General features: G+C 47.0%; 1 protein-coding gene across 1 annotated transcript; it reads left to right on the plus strand.

Moving 5' to 3' along the window:
* The first annotated feature begins 4,584 nt into the window (after positions 1 to 4,584).
* E2F8 (E2F transcription factor 8) lies at positions 4,585 to 14,049 on the plus strand. The gene is made up of 13 exons (XM_072338353.1): positions 4,585 to 4,730; positions 4,846 to 5,094; positions 5,376 to 5,532; positions 5,920 to 6,222; positions 6,786 to 6,947; positions 7,608 to 7,745; positions 8,093 to 8,302; positions 8,673 to 8,757; positions 9,020 to 9,539; positions 10,374 to 10,586; positions 12,272 to 12,407; positions 12,544 to 12,863; positions 13,291 to 14,049. Exons 1-13 carry the CDS (start codon positions 4,713 to 4,715, stop codon positions 13,462 to 13,464), a joined length of 2,685 nt encoding a protein of 894 aa, XP_072194454.1. The 5' UTR covers positions 4,585 to 4,712; the 3' UTR covers positions 13,465 to 14,049.
* The last annotated feature ends 2,423 nt before the right edge of the window (positions 14,050 to 16,472 follow it).

Here is a 16,472-nt window from a genome sequence, read left to right on the forward strand (position 1 = left end):
TACTCTATTAAGACTTGTTTTGCAAACAGAAGTGAGAGAGATCACCCAAGCACGAAGAGTCATTAAAATGGATCTTACATATATCATTATAAATTTAATAATCTCCATGACGGCTAGAGTTCAAGTTAAAATGAATGTCAGCAAAGCATGACCAATTGATGTTATCCCAGCTGCCACCGAGCCTCACTTGGGGTTATATTATACTTTCAGAGGCCCAACACTACATGTGCATCAAATACCCAGAGCCAGGAGCAGATGGGAGATGTAGGCTCCTATCCCTATCAGTGAGGAGAGGCAGACATGATTGCGTATTAATCTTGATGCATCAGGACAATCATTGTATACTTTGGTGTCTCAGGTCCCAAATGTTTTTCCCACTGCACACAATACGCAGTACACAGTTGTGTATTTAAAGAGGGGGAAAAAAAAGATAAAACAACCCAAAAAAAAAAGAAACAACGAAAAACCCAACAGTTGCAGCTTTCAGAAATGAAATCAATGGAAGGATTTTATTTCAGCTCTTATTGATTTACTTTGGCCCCAAAACACTTCCCTGAAAAAGCAGAAGGAAAACCTTGTCAGCTTATCAGCTAATAGGTTGTGCTTGGTGCGACAGAAATATACTTCAGGTTTCGGGTTGGTTGTGCTCCTTAAATCTAAGCAACAGCTGCATTTTATCTCATATCTGTGAGTTTTTTCAGGCTGTTTTGATTTCTAATGGAGCAGCAGAAAAGCCACTTTCATTCTGCAGCAGACTTGAAGAAGTTGTGACACGCGTCTCCCCCTCACCAACATTCGGCAGTATCTCAAAGGGCTGCTGGTCACATCTGCTTCCAGCTCATTTCAAATGCAACACAAATCACACATGTCTATGCAAAAAAAGAAAGCTCTTCTTCACACAAGGCCAAATAGGGCGGACTGGTTTCCTATGTATTTAAATCAACAAATACTCAGGGACAACAACACAATTTATATATACAGTACAAGCATTTCAAGTGTAATTATTTGCTTCATTCATGCCAAGAAAACAACTCTGAAGTCTCAGCTGTTTGCAAGCCACGTTCTTCCCAAGATGGCAACTTCATTTCGGTCAGCTTAATACACACAGCCATCAATTATTATTAAACAATACAATAACACCTGGACACACAAGGCTTCAGCAGAGCCCTTGTGCAAACTAGGATCTGTCAGCTGACATCACTGACATTCCACCATGCATTTTGCATTGTTTCAAGTCAGAGTCACGTCTGAACACTATACAAAAATGACAATATTATCATCAGGACAATCAGGAGGCTGACAAGAGTGCCACATTCTCAGTGAAGTTACAGGCCAGATCCCAAGAAAGCAGTTTTTTAACCTCTCTAGCAGTATCAATAAGAGCGAAAGCAACAACAAAATCAACGATCTAACCAGTCTTAGCAAAAGTCACTAGACCTCATTTCATTAGAAGCCTCTCCATCAGCGTCCTGGGGATGTCTCACCCACTTCACTCACACTACAGCACTCCTTGCAATGCGCTTTGTACACCACAACGGACAGGAAGACAACTATTTGGTGTCAATATCTAACAAGGAAAAGACACCTGCAGGCAGCTGAGCATAGTTAGCAGCAATTGTAACCGACAGAAGAGTTACAAGAAGCTCTTCTGTTGCATGCATGCAGTTTAAGCAGAAGGCTTCCACCTTCTGTGGCTTACCCTTTTTTGATCTTCCAGTCCATGTGTCACCGGCTTTCTCTTCTGATGCTGGCTGGATTCGGAGCCAGGTTCCATTTCCCAGCTACAAACACTCCTCCGGCCTCTCTCAGCTCTCTCTAAAAATCCATAGCATGAACAACAACAGAAACCTCAAAGTCATGTAAAAAAAAAACAGCAAGAGAACTCCTTCAGATCTCAGCCGCGTCTTTTTACCATCCTTCCAAGCTCTCCCTTGCCATCGCTGCTCATTATACTAACAGGCAGCCAGTCTGTGAGCCTCTGTTCCCTACTTGAGCTCAGATGCAGGATCCCGTTGCCATGCCTTACGGAGCGATGACAGAGCTGAATCCAAACCCAGTACTTTGTGCCACATTATTGCTCCATCAGCAGCCGTTTCGGTCCATTCCTGGCATGGATAATTTATACATCAATAAAGGTGTAAATGTGCATTTAATCCACTGGGTTGATATTATCAGCATCCCTCTCTTGGGCCACCTTCCTCCCATAAATCAATGTAAACACTTCACAGCAATAATTGCCTTTTGCACATCTAGCAGGTGTTAATTATGTGCAATTGTCCGGGCACGTTTGTCATCATCATCTTCAATGTATTCAAACAAACACCTAAAAGAGACAAGGGGAAAAAAAAAAAAGCATTTCCTACCAGCTTGAAATAACACGTAGTTACTGATGCTCATTGCCCACCAGCAGCACTCAGAGCTGATACGGTAACTATGCATTTAGCACATGTTACACTCTCCACCCAAACCTCTCCAGTCGCTTTGATTCCTGCTTAATGCCTCACCTTGCTTTTGGGGCTTCATATACAAAGACACCTGAGAGAGAGACCTGTAGAACCGCGATTCTAAGCAGCAGCACCATCCAGCAGCACCGTTCTCCCAACAGCCCCCCCCATCCCCACGAGTTGCGTTGCCAGCGGGCACCGTCCCATCCCATCCCTCCCAGCAGCAACCCCCGGGACAAACTTTATCCCCTGTCCCCCCGTACCTGGGGCCGGCCGGGCGGTGCCGCGCCCAGAGCAGCGCAGGGCAGGGCGAGGCCGCCCGGCTCCGCCGCTCCGCGCCGCCGCCGCCGCTACTCACTCTCCCGTTACCGGGACAACCGCCTCCCGCCTCCCCCCGGCCTCGGCCCCGCCTCCCCGCCGGCCACGTGGTGCCCGAAGGACCAATGACGGGCGGGGGCCGCGGTCGCCCAAGGCGGGCCGAGCTCCGGCTGTGTCCCGGGGCGCCCCGCCGCGTTACAACGCCGCCTTGCGGCCAATGTCACCTCTTCAGCCATAACTCTAGTGTCAGTAATGCAAAGCCATGAGCCTTTTTTTCCCCCCTATTTCCCAACTATTATCTAGGCACTAAGGAAATATCCTTATGGCAATGGACGCATCATTGGTTACAAAGTGGTAGTTTTTCCTCAAAGAAACATTGTTTTCCTTTAAACTTAGAAGAAACGAAACGCATCTCCTGGTGCCATCAGGAATAACGGCATTCTAAAAGGCTGCCGTTCAAGTGGTTGCTCAAGTACACTTTAATTCTGCAGAGTGAACTCATTTTTTGGCCTGTCAGCTCTGTGAGCATCACATGCATCGCTTGAGAGAGCGAGAGATCATCTGAGGGAGTGCAGTCATACAAGGTATCACTCCAACAGCTCCTGAGCTGTTAGAGCAGCAGCAACTTGGACCAACCCCAGCCCTGCAGCCTTTTCTACATCAGCACACGCAATTAGAGCCAAACTCACTCCCTGCTTTCACCCAGAAATAGTGATCAGGAACTCTTGGGGCCTTTTTTCTTATTGTATGCTCAAACTCGCTACTTGCTGTCATCTATTTCCCCTTGCTGCATGGAAGTTATAACAAACCTCTGAGCGCAGTCAAGGAGAGACAACGGCCACAGAATAGGACAAAGATAATCACATCACTTCTCAGCTAAAGCACCGCATAGTTGGAATAATACAAGCGTATAGATGCCATTACAGAGTGAACAGCTGGAGGGTAGCTGAGCAAAGACTCACCGGTGCTGAGGCTTTCAGTTGAGATGGATGCTTGCCAATATTGAAGCCCACCACAGAACTCCATGAAGGAGCGACCTTCAGAAAGAGATGCTCCTTAGTGCTGGTCAGCCCTTCAATGGCACCTAGCAGAGGTGGAGTCTGGCTGCACCCCTTCCTGTAGCACAGCTGAATGACCTTCCCCTGTGCTCCCACAGCTGTCTCTCGCCTCAGCTGGTTAATCAGAGTTCAGGCTGTGCTCAGCAGTTTCCCTTACAAGCACCGAGGGGGGCTGCAACTTGCCTAGGCAAACAGGCGCCCTCCTGGCACTGAAATTAAGGACCAACACAAGGCGGATAACTACGAAGCGCCGTACTCTCCGTTTATTGACCGCTGTCTGTGTGTCCCTCGCGTAAGGATCAGGAGCTCGCCGTGCCCCGTTCGTCCCGCATGAGGTGCGAAGCTCCGCCCAGCAGCGGGGCCGTCCCGCGCTCCGCAGCCGTTGGGCCGCGCGGCGGGAGTCGCTCCCCCCCGCCCTTCGCGCTCCGAGTCCCGCGCCTGCAGCCCGCCAACCCAGCGCCGAGCCGATTGGCTGAGCGGAACCCGAGGCCGCGAGCCGATTGGCCGGGCCGCTTCCCCGCTCTCGGCCGGCGGCTCCGCGCTATCGGTTCAAACCGGCGGCGGGAGCGGCGCGCGGCGCTGCGTGTGGTGCGGGGCCGGGGCGGCGGGGAGCGCTGCCGGTGTGTGTGTGTGTGTCAGTGTCCGTGTGTCCGCGTGTCTCGGGCCGCAGTGAGCGGAGCGCGGCGGCTGCCAAATGTTTAAACCGGATCCCGGAAGAGCTCCGCCCGCCGGCGGGGCGGGGCCGGGCCGTTGGGTGGCGGGCGCGGGCCGGCTGGCGGCGGGGCGGGCTGGCGGTCCCGTCGTCGCTCGCAGGGCCCGGCGATGCCGAGCGGTGGCGGCGGCTGCTGCTGAGGCCGGCGGCGGGAGCGCGCAGGCGGCGCTCGGGGAGGAGATGGGCGCCGGAGAGAAGGTACCGCGGCTGGGCTCCCCACCCCCCACCCCTCTTTCCACTCTCCGGCGCCGCTCTGAGGCGCGGTAGCGCTCGGCCGGCCCCGCTCCTCCCGTCTCCCCTCTTCTCCCCGCAGGAGAACCACCCCCAGGCGCCCCGAGGGCCGCTGCGGACTCCCCTGAAGCAGGCGGGCGGTTCGCAGCGGGTCCTGGCCGAGCTGCAGCCCGGCTGTCAGCCGCTCGCCACGCCCCCCAAGCCCGGGGGGGCCCTTCCCGCCGAGCCCTGGACGCCCACCGCCAACCTGAAGGTGCTGATCAGCGCCGCCAGCCCCGAGATCCGCAGCCGCGAGCAGAGCCGGGGGCTGCAGGGAACCCGCTGCTGCCAGGTACGTCCCGGCCGAGTCCGCGCGCTGCCCCTTTGCTTGTCGGCTTCTCCCGCTTTGCAGCGTTTTCCAGGCGTAAAACATCTCGTTACTCTCGCCTGCTGTAGCAGCGGGGCCGGACCGGGCGACCTGCCGAGGTCCCTCTCAATCCCTACGGTTGTGCCGTTTCCGAGGGCCAGAGGAGAACGCCGGACTTTGTGCCGGCAGGGAACGTGTCTCGAACGTATCTGGGTTGCCGTACCCGTCGTTAAAAAGCCCTCACGTTCTCATCTTGTTGTGCATAGGAGCACTCATCGGGAGATGAGTATGAAAGATCTCAACCGAGTCGCAAAGAGAAGAGCCTGGGATTGCTGTGCCATAAATTCCTGGCTCGGTATCCCGATTACCCCAGCGCCGTGGAGAACAACTACATTTGCCTCGATGAAGTAGCCGAGGAGCTCAGTAAGTCGGTGCACATCCTATTGCATGTCCTCATATGCACAAGGCTATGAATCGCCCTCCTGCTTCGCTCCATAGAAGTCTGAATGCTTACTGTGTGCTCTCATTCACCTAAACCTTCAGACTCCTCTTTCTTACCACAATGATTACAAAACAAAGCCAATATAAACCCCACCGCTGTAGTGTCTTTTGGATGGTTATAGGAAATTCTAGTTTTAGGTTGTTAGACAAAAGAACATTCTGTTAGAAAATGCCTAACAAGTATATTAAGAGGGGGAAGCGTAGCAAACTGATCTTTTCTTTTTCCTGTGCAAACTCTATTTCAGGTAAATGACAGCAGTGTTTTAGGGGGCTGAGATGCCATGTTAACCTTGCACTTTGTTTCTTCAGATGTTGAACGTCGACGTATCTATGACATTGTGAATGTGCTCGAGAGCCTCCACATGGTGAGCCGCCTTGCCAAGAACAGATACATTTGGCATGGGAGGCACAATCTTGCCAAAACCCTGCAGACCTTGAAGAAAGTCGGAGAAGAGAACAAATACACGCAGCAAATTCAGATGATCAAGAAAAGAGAGTACGAGCACGAGTTTGGTTTGGATGGCAGAAATAACGAAGTGGCAAGATCTTTCGTCTCCAATGAGCATTCAGAAATGTGTTTTGTGGAGCTCCCAGGGATCGAATTCCGTGCTGGTGAGGTTTTCTCTGTAGTGCCAAGAAGAACGTGGTTATAAAAAACATATTGGTCTGTACGTCTAAAATGCTGCTGGCTGTGTGTGGTGGGAGGAAGCACTCTGCTTTCTTTCGGTTCTCTTACCCATTTAATTCTTATGGAGGCGTTTTGGTTTGGAGAGTGCGAGAACAAGGAAGGCATCAGGTGATGTAACAAGCATAGCCAAGTAGCAGGGTTTCTTCCCCGTGGAAGCAGTAGAACCCAGAAGTTTAAATGACTCCATTAAATTTAAGCTGGACTCGTGGAAGATGTGCTCACTGAGGTGTGTTACGTACACTGCATAACCTGCAGTTAAGGAGTACGGATGAGATGATAGGAGAGGTGTACAGTGGAATACATCACGCTCTGTTTTGTAGTTTGACACGGCATCACCTCATTTCCTGATGCTTGCCATGTAGAAACTTGATTCTGGGCTCTTGTCAGCCCTGCTTAGCTGCTGCTGACAAATTTCTACGGCGTTATAAAAATGTTTGTAGCTGGCATGTCACTTAATGCTTTAATCCTCTTTTGCTGACTTCTGCAGCCTCTGTTAACAGCAGGAAAGACAAGTCTCTACGAGTGATGAGTCAGAAATTTGTGATGCTGTTTCTTGTATCAACCCCTCAAATAGTAAGCCTTGAAGTTGCTGCTAAAATCTTGATTGGGGAAGATCAGTTAGAGGACTTGGATAAAAGCAAGTTTAAAAGTAAGTAAAAGGCTGCTATTCCTGTCTGCTGCTTGTTCGTTTTCTGAAATCAAGTGTAAGCTAAATGAGCAAATCCAGTTCAAGATTGTTCAGTGTAAAACTGTCATCTTCATCTCGCCATAAACCTCCAAAACCTCCTTGCATAGTTCTTACAGGGACCCACCTGTGCATCACAAATGCTATGGAAGTCTGGGAAAGCTTTTCAGTGTGAATTAGCAGCTGCTTATTGGTAGTGATTTCCCATGTCGCACATTTCAGCATCGTTCCAGCAAAGATGCCCCAGCAGCATGCAAATAAGTGTTCAGGTCACACAACGTACTCGATGGAAACCTAACCAAATACTGTAAAAGTCCTGCTGATAGCTTAAACACGTGAGGAACTGAAACCCAATGTTGTAACTGCTGATTGTCTCTTCATTATTTTACCCTTCTTTCAGTTCCCTGCACGTTTCCTCCTCTTCCCCTCCATTCAAACGTAAAGGTACTTCGAGGTCTAGGCTGGTGTATTCTAATAGGTGAGAGTGTGCTCGCTCATAAGTTCTGAGTGTGCTTCTCATAAACAGACTTTTCCTTTCAACTGCTAAAAATACATCATAGCTTTTAAAATCAGATCGATGGCGACTTGTTAAAAATGGCTCTGCTTTACGTGTGTCTATTTCAGCTAAAATCAGGAGACTTTATGACATAGCAAACGTTCTCAGCAGCCTTGAGCTTATCAAGAAAGTTCACGTAACAGAGGAGAGAGGCAGAAAACCAGCATTTAAATGGACAGGACCTGAAGTCCCACCGAACACCCAGGGTACGTATATGTGTCATTTGCTTTTGCTTTGCTGATGATTCTGATTTCTTCCTTTCCTCTCCTAGAAAGCTGTTAACCCAAATACTGAGTAAAAGAAGCAGAAAGTTCCTTGATGTTCACATTGTTGCTCTTGGTTCTCAACAGCATAATGCTTCCTGGAGCAGCTCATAGGAGCCTCATAGTTTATGTTCTTATGCTGAGACTTGCATTTCCGTTTTTGCCGCTGCCTGATACTTCAATAGTTATAATCCACGCTCAAATAATTGCTTTTAATTACTGAATATATTTAATGTTATATTTGAATATATATATGCTATACGAACTCTTCTATTTGTTCTTCTTTTTAGCCACAAAGCTTGAAACAACATCCACACCCTGCGTCTCACAGATCTCAGAATCCACCCCTTCCAAGGAGCAATGCTCAAAAAACCTTTTTCCTTCAAGAATAAAGCAGAACTTCACTCGGCATCCCTCCCTAATAAAGTTAGTTAAAAGTATAGAAAGCGACAGAAGGAAGATCCAGTCTGCTCCAACCAGTCCAGTTAAAATCAGCCCAAGTATGTAGCTGAAAACTGTATTTGTCTCTCTCTTTCTAGCTGTGTTTTTCACTTGAATGTGGAGCCTTGGACTAAATATACAGGCTTGCCTTCTGATAGAAGATGTGGATGAGTGAATAGGCCTGCTTAAAACAACTGTTGTTTGAAAAAGTCAGGAACAAACAAGATGGGGGGAAACGAAGTGCATGTTGTCTGTAAATCTTGAGGCCTTAGGAGACTGACAGCGGGAACGAATGTAACACACATTCAGAGAATAAGCTCTGCAATTAGTAGAAACAAAGTAGGAATAATGCAGTCTCAAGGTAGAATTACACTTAAACGTTTGGATATGTTATCAGTTGTGTTGTTTTTGTTTTCTCCCTTGAATCAGGTACAGATGGAAACATATCAGTTTGTACAAGTAAAGTGTCTCAGCTCGCAGCAGTCCCTCAATATCAGCTGGAAGAACCACCAAAGTAAGTTTGCACAAGTGCAGTGTGTTTAAGCTTTTTGTCACTGACTGTTAAGTTTAATCTATGCTTAATTTGAGTTGGGCAGTGATCTGCAAAAGCTTGTAACCTCTGTTGCTCCAGGCTGTTTTTTCACTTGGGGTTTTCTGTTCGATTCATCAAGACGTACAAATTCACACTGACTTTGTAAGGTAAAAAAAATAATTACGTGGGACATTTCTGCATGAAAATACTAAACTGTGTGTTTTGACTTTTTTCTTGTTTTAAGGAGACCAAAAGGCATGAAAAATAATGTGCTGGGATCTGCTTTGGAGCACAGTCTGCCCTGGCCTGAGGCAGCTCCCAAGGCCAACACTCACACCGCTGCACCCCCTCCAAAGCTGTTTCTCTCTCAGCCATTGGGTGCCCTGCCTCCAAGCCACCGCTCAGCATCACCGGTGATCCTACCTCAGCCTCATTCTGGTGCCTCCTATGCAGTATATCTGCATCCTTCTCAAGCCCACGCTGTGACAGCGTACGGCCCAAGTTTCATGTTGCAGCCTCTACCGTGTGCTAACGTGACAGGAATTAAAAGTATTAATCCAAAAGCATTAAGTGGAATGACCGCCAAGGAAGGGGACAATTGCACAGCTGCAGCTGATCCAGGAAAGGCCACGGTAGCTGAAGAAAGACCAGTTATAGAGCCTGAATCTTCATCAAAGAGATGCCTTAAGAGATCTCAAGCACTACAAGAGAATAACTTGATTAAAAAGTGTAGAAGTGATGAGGAAAGTCTTGAAACAGCTGTGGTAAGTCAGTTTCTGTCTGTGTGGTGTATAGCCTAGTGGTGGTGTCATCTATTCATTTTCAAAGCAATTTAGGAGCTTAACAGATGTCATATTTTTCCATTAACTGTAAAGCAGCCTGACAAGGGGGTAATCTTGGGCACTTGATTTTTGTTGTAGAAGTTGGTTTGGGTTTGTTACGTAGAAAAAGTAATCTTGGTATTTGCAAAGCATCAGGCAGAGCATACCAGGATACAATGCAATGTGAACCTTCAAAAAAGCCAGCCTAGGATCAGGCTGTATTTTCTTATTTCCCCCTTTGCCCCTCTACAGTTTTATTTCTGAGGGGGTTTCTCAAGGAGCACAACTGCTGTCAAAAAGAAACTATTCCTGACAAGTTATTTCAGGACTTAATCTGTGTATATACAGTGGTTCTGAAGTAGCTCCTGTTACTCATTTTTAGACAAGGACTCTTCTTGTTCTTGGTTCTAAGGCTTTTAGGAGGCAAAGTGAACACAGACAAGCTGCTGGACAGGGCACATCCCCTGATACCTTCTAGGCGTATTTACCCAATGTTAAAAGTTGGTTAAGACATTTTAATATGATACACAAAGAGAATAGGAGGTTCAGATACACTTGATGCACGTGAAGAAACTGGGTCTGGATTATTTTCCACTCCTCAGTTGCCGGATGCTTTTGTGTCTGTAAATTATTAGGCTGCTTCAAATTGTGCTTGTCAAAACTGCCGTGAAATCAGGAGAAACTCTGCTTTTCTGATTTATAAAACATACGAGACCTTCTTAATTACAGATGTACTATGATAGCCATGCCTTTTACAGTGCCTGTTTTCTTTTAAAGGGAGAACTCAATAAACACGAAAGACCACCTTCCATCTGCTCACAAACCAATCACGAAATGGACAACTTCCAGGAAGAGAAACACAGCAGATCTGAAGATCAAAGCGTGGCAAGTTGTTCTGAGCAATACAAAAGAGAATGCGCTCCAGAAGACGAGGACAGAGCCAAAACTAAACAAGACGTACCTATGGCGTTTGCCATTCCTGCTCATGAGGTGAGCTTGGCCACACAGCACGGCATTTCTTGCTGTTACCTGAGAAAAGACCACGTGGAAGAAACTGCAAAAGAAACAAAACTGGAATAACTACACATATCTAGATTTGCCTTTAGTTGGATTGTTATGCAGAATGCTTTAGAAAAAAAACCAAAAGCAGCAGTCAACTTAATGTGGGACTTTCCTGAAATGACTTTCAGGCTTTGATTGGGATAGAATCATAGAATCACCAAGGTTGGAAAAGACCGAAAAGATCATCCAGTCCAACCGGTCACCTATTACCAATAGCTCCCACTAAACCATGTCCCTCAGCACAACATCCAGTCGTTCCTTGAACACTCCCATGGTCGGTGACTCCACCACCTCCCTGGGCAGTGCATTCCAGTGCCTGACCACCCTTTCTGAGAAGCCCTATTTCCTAATGTCCAGCCTGAATCTCCCCTGCCGCAGCTTGAAACCATTCCCTCTGGTCCTATCACTAGTGACACGAGAGAAGAGGCCAACCCCCAGCTCACTACAACCTCCCTTTAGGAAGTTATAGAGAGCAATGAGGTCTCCCTGAGTCTCCTCTTCTCCAGGCTGAACAATCCCAGCTCCTTCAGCCTCTGCTCATAAGCCCTGTGCTCCAGACCCCTCACCAGCTTTGTTGCCCTCCTCTGAACGCACTCCAGGGCCTCGACATCTTTCTTGCATTGAGGGGCCCAAACCTGGACGCAGAACTCGAGGTGCGGCCTCACCAGTGCTGAGTACAGGGGAACATCACCTCTCTGCTCCTACTGGCAGCACTGTTTCTGATGCAAGCCAGGATGCCATTGACCTTCTTGGCCACCTGGGCACACTGCTGGCTCATGTTCAGCCGTGCATCAATCAATACCCCCAGGTCCATTTCCTCTATGCAGTCTTCCCAGCCACTCTGCCCCAAGCCTATAGCGTCACCCGGGGTTGTTGTAGCCAAAGTGCAGAATCCAGCATTTGGTCTTGTTGAACCTCATCCCATTGGCTTCAGCCCAGCTCTCCAGCCTGTCCAGACTCCTCTGTAGGGCCTCGCTACCCCCAGGCAGATCCACACTCCCAGCCAATTTGGTGTTATCTGCACACTTACTGAGGGTGCACTCGATGCCCTCATCCAGGTCATCAATAAAGATACTGAAGAAGATGAAGATAACTAAGTAGATGGAAGCAATACTGAGATCTCACACTGCCCCAGACTGTTCAAAATGCTTTAATGTCCAACAGCACTGCAGTAAAACTCACCATTCCACAGTTCACACTTGCTGTTACAGCAAACTTACAAATCACAAACCGTTCTGTTGTCAAAAACAGAACTTATAAATGCCAAAGGATTGTGTTTTTTCTCATGCCAAATACTGGAAGACGATCTAGGAGTGAGGTGACACAGTTACTAAGCCCAGGTGTTTCTTCTTACAAGAAAATAAAGAAATCCACATAAGGGTATCTGAGAATGAAGCTGAGTGACTTGCGTGGATGAGGACAGTCTTGTTTTAGAGCACAGCTTTGAGTCACTGAGTCCAGTTTCAGATGGGAGCCAGTATGGGCATGGACTACCCCAAGCCCTGGGGATTATGAGGGATATAGGATAAGAAAGTGGCAAGGGGAATGTGATTTTGAAGAAAAGCTTATTTTTTTCACGCACCTTTGATGTAAATGTGTATTGTCTTTTTCAGACCTTTTTTCCATCCGGCTACCTTATTCCTCTAACTCAGTGCACTCACCATAGCAACAAGGCAGCTCTTTCTAATAGAGAGAAAGCTGGGATATGTTCCGTGCAGCACACCACTACCCACAGCTCATCTACTGCAGGTGAGTACCAAGTGCACACAGATGCTGGGTTTGAAGGATTGTAAGCTAGAGTCATCCTACCAGAGCTGTGAAATCACAATGCAAGGCCTCCAGTTTCAATTTTCAATCCTTCCAACACTCATTTTTTCTGTTTCAGGTGTCATTCCAATGATAGCATCTGAACTGAAAGCAGTTAACGTTCCAGCTTTTCATATAACATCCTTGAACATCATGCTGTCACCAGCTTCTATAGCTGCTGCACCTGTACTGAGCAACTCCCACCTCAATTCTAGCAATAACAGCTCAGTCCCAAACCCAAGTTCTTCACTCCTGAACTTTACACTGCAGCATATAGGAGTGATGCCTGCTGGCGTGCAAGTTCCTGCAAACCCCATTCATCAACACATCCCAATCCTATCAAAACCAGAAAGCACTAATCGTAGTAGCTCAGAAAACACAACCTTACAAGAGGAAAAGGTAAGAAGCAACACATTGCAACTGCTTAACCATAGGCTGAGTGAGAAATAATAACTTACTTGCTGAGAAAGTGGAGCCAGCTGGATGAACTGAAGGATGATGAGGTGCGAGGAGCCTTGGAGATGTTGGATGGATACAAAATGATGCGCGCTTATAAACTGCTTGTTGCCTTCTGTCAGCTTCTGCTTGTGTAGTGCTGTATTGCCTACAGTTGGTGGTAAAAGGAGATACAACAAATCAGTTTATTGACGTAGATACAAATGGATATTTATATATATGGGTAAATAGATGTATAGCAAGGAAAAGGAGAATGCTTTTCTATCAGAGATCTGAGATTTCTGACTTGCAGGAAGAAACATGTTTGCCAACACTCTGCACATACCTACAACTAGAATGGACTAACACTTAGCTTTCCCTTTTCTTTTAGCCCCCTGTGCCAAAGGAAGCCCCGGAGCCTCAGACAGTGACAGAGAACTTCTTCCGCACACCAGGAGGACCAAACACAACACCTTCACTGGCTGCAAACTCAGGTGGCACCGACACAACCTCTCAAGGAACCTCACATATCGCTCAACGAAAACTTGAAGTGCCAGAAAACTGATCTTTGGGTATCAAATCTCTGGCTGCGTTAGCAGGCGTAATTACTGATATAGCACACTGCACACGGGCTATATGAGCTGTGTTTTGGATGTGATTGGCAAGACAGTGATACTGGAATAGCCTGAATGCTGTACAGTTCAAACTGGCTTTACTAAGGAAACTCAGGCTAAGTATTTTTACACGAGGCTTATCTAAAGCAACCAAGTTTTGTATCTCATGTCTTCTGCGTTGCAATTCTGCTATGCAAAGTAAGCTGAAAGTGTCTTTGTACAGAAAGGTACTGTCTATCAATCAGTGCATATTTTGCACAAAGAAAGTACTGTGAGCCTGTACATATTTAATGCTTCCCTAAAAGGCCGTAGTTAGGATTTCTTGTGCTCCTGTGTTCAGCTGGTCCTCTTTTATAAGGTTAGCTTTGAAAAAAAAAACCTTTAACAAAAAATATATATATCTTTAAGTTTTATATAAGTTAAGAATTATTTATACTGCGTTGTAAAAATAATTTGTTGGGACAAAAAATTGCATCCGACTCATTTGGACTCTTTTTTTTTGTTGTTGAATGGAATTAAATGACTGGTGTTGCTGTAATACGTTGTATGCTGAATGGTGGTTTTTTGGTCAGGGAAGGGTAGATGGATTCTATAAAAGGGGAAAGTGGTATTTAATCAGCAAAGGGCGTAAACAACTCAATCTATCTTCATTACCATGTTCATTACTGACACAGAGGAAAAAGAGCCCACACGCTGCAGTCAACTTACAGCTATGGAAAGCCCACTTAGAACTATAGAAATAAGCTAGATGACTGAACTACATAAAACTCAGCACTGTTTGAGCTTGTTTTGCCACTGAAGAAAGTCACACAGCAAAAGGAACATCCTGCACTGCAAGCACTTCGACTCACAGGGGCTTCCTACAAACATATGCACACACACACACACACACATATATATATATACACATTTATCATTGTTTTGGTAAATTATCTTTGGCAACATGACTGACTAAACCCTCATTTCGGGATTCTTACGTTCCACATCCAAGCACCACTTTAGCTTTCATCTTTATTTATGATCCGTTAAGGCTGCGCTCAGGAATGCACCGTAGGTGTCATCTGAGGGGCCGCATTGTTGTCCACCTACTCACAAGTGGACACAAGGGAACAAAATGCCAGGCTTTTGTCAGCAGCTATTTTCAGCTTGGTGATAGCAATGGCATTGCTCAGATCCCCAAAGCCCTCTCTCCTCTTTCCCCTCCCCTCCCTGCCTATAGGGCCAGCAGCAGCAGCCCCTGCCTTTAAAGAGCACAGGAACCCTTCCAGTTCAAATCCTTTGAGGCGTAAGAGAAGAGGGAGAAACACCAAGCTACACCGTAAGTACAGCACATGGGGTTCTGCTGGCATTTGATAGAAGGGTCTTGGTCTTTTTCCCCAACAAGTTAGTAGAAATAGCATGAATGTGTACAAAACACTGTGCCTGAGCTCAGCTGTGATGGCTTAGACTTGGTGCAGGGACACAGGCAGAGGGAAGGACTTGGTGGAAGAAGAGGAAAAGCTGATAGCACAGCATTAGGTCTGGATAAAGGAATGGCTCCTTTGTGCTGCAGGACTTTTGTTTCCAAAAGCCACGAATCAAATCCTGCTGGGAGGAAAAGGGTAGGTTTTTAGGTTGGTTTGTTGCTATTTGTTAAGTCACAACTAAGTACTTAATTCCAACATCAGCACATCCTGGGTTTTGGAGGTACCAGCTTGCATTTCTCCACCAGTATCCATCAAGGAAGCATTGACCGAAACTTGGTATTACTGTGCAAAAGACAGTAGCAGATCATTGGGAACAACACAGGTAAAATCAAAAGCTCCAGGCCGCAGAGTTGGCTTTCTCCACCCAGTTTTGCCTGCTGCACACTTCATACCGCATCGCTTCAGAGCTCTTCTATCCAAAGGGTTTGACACATGGGTGAGGAAAATGCCACCCCGTTATCCTCATGGTGTGGGCGAGGGGAGCAGCACTGCGGGGGGATCAGATGATGGGCAGTCATAGGATGGGGCAGCAGTGATCAGACACCAGGATCACATCCTGACTGCACTGATGCAGCCGTTTCATTTGTCATCGCTGCTGTCGATTACAGAAGGAATTCTTATGTTTATACTTATAACTGATGCAGGCTGGACATCTCACCCTAGGACTAAAGCAGGACTGCAGGGCACATCCCAGGACCCTCATGGAAGGGTTTTACTATGACTTCTTTCTCCTACGGCTTCCCATCAGGTGATGCCAAAGCAGCATGGAAAACGTGCATGCACACCCAGTCATGTTACCATAATTAGCTCAAGAGCCCTGGTTCTTCTAAGAGGTCTATAAACCACAGCCTGTAACAGCACAAGGCTCCCTATCATGTAACTTCTTTTTCCTCCAGCGAATGATATGATGAGAATTAGTTTCCAACAAGGATTCTTCTGTCACGGTTTGAGATGCTCAGTGCACCTCCGAAGGGCACAGCAGTGAGCAGGGGTGCACAAACCTCTCTCCTCCACAACAGCTCTCAGTGCTGCTCCAGCCATACAAGACTCACCCAGCAGCCATATTTCAAAGCAAACACTGCTAATGGAAAAACCTTGGGCTTCTCAATCACAAAACCCATCTTCCCCTCTCGTTTTAAAGCAGTCGAAGCATTGTTTTGACTGTTTGGAAGGAAGAAATGGCGCTGATAGAAACAAACAAATAGGATAAAATAGGATATAAATTGGCAGAACGAGGCAAGATCTGACCCCTAGTGAAATATTTATCCCGGTTCCTTTCTCCCCCTGTTTAAAAGAAATGGGAGAAAGACTTCAATGGTGTTATTTCACAGAAGCATTCCTGAGGAAGAAGGAAACAAATGCATAACCCATTCCTTCCATACAGCTACATCGCATTTCTGCCTATGATTTGTTACACTGCAGATAAGCACAGCTCAAGGCAAGCTGGATTTTTCCTCTCCCGTGCATCATTAGCGCTTCACAGCTGTCAGAGC

The sequence above is a fragment of the Excalfactoria chinensis genome, chromosome 5 (genome assembly GCF_039878825.1).
Source record: "Excalfactoria chinensis isolate bCotChi1 chromosome 5, bCotChi1.hap2, whole genome shotgun sequence".
Taxonomy (NCBI): Eukaryota; Metazoa; Chordata; class Aves; order Galliformes; family Phasianidae; genus Excalfactoria; species Excalfactoria chinensis.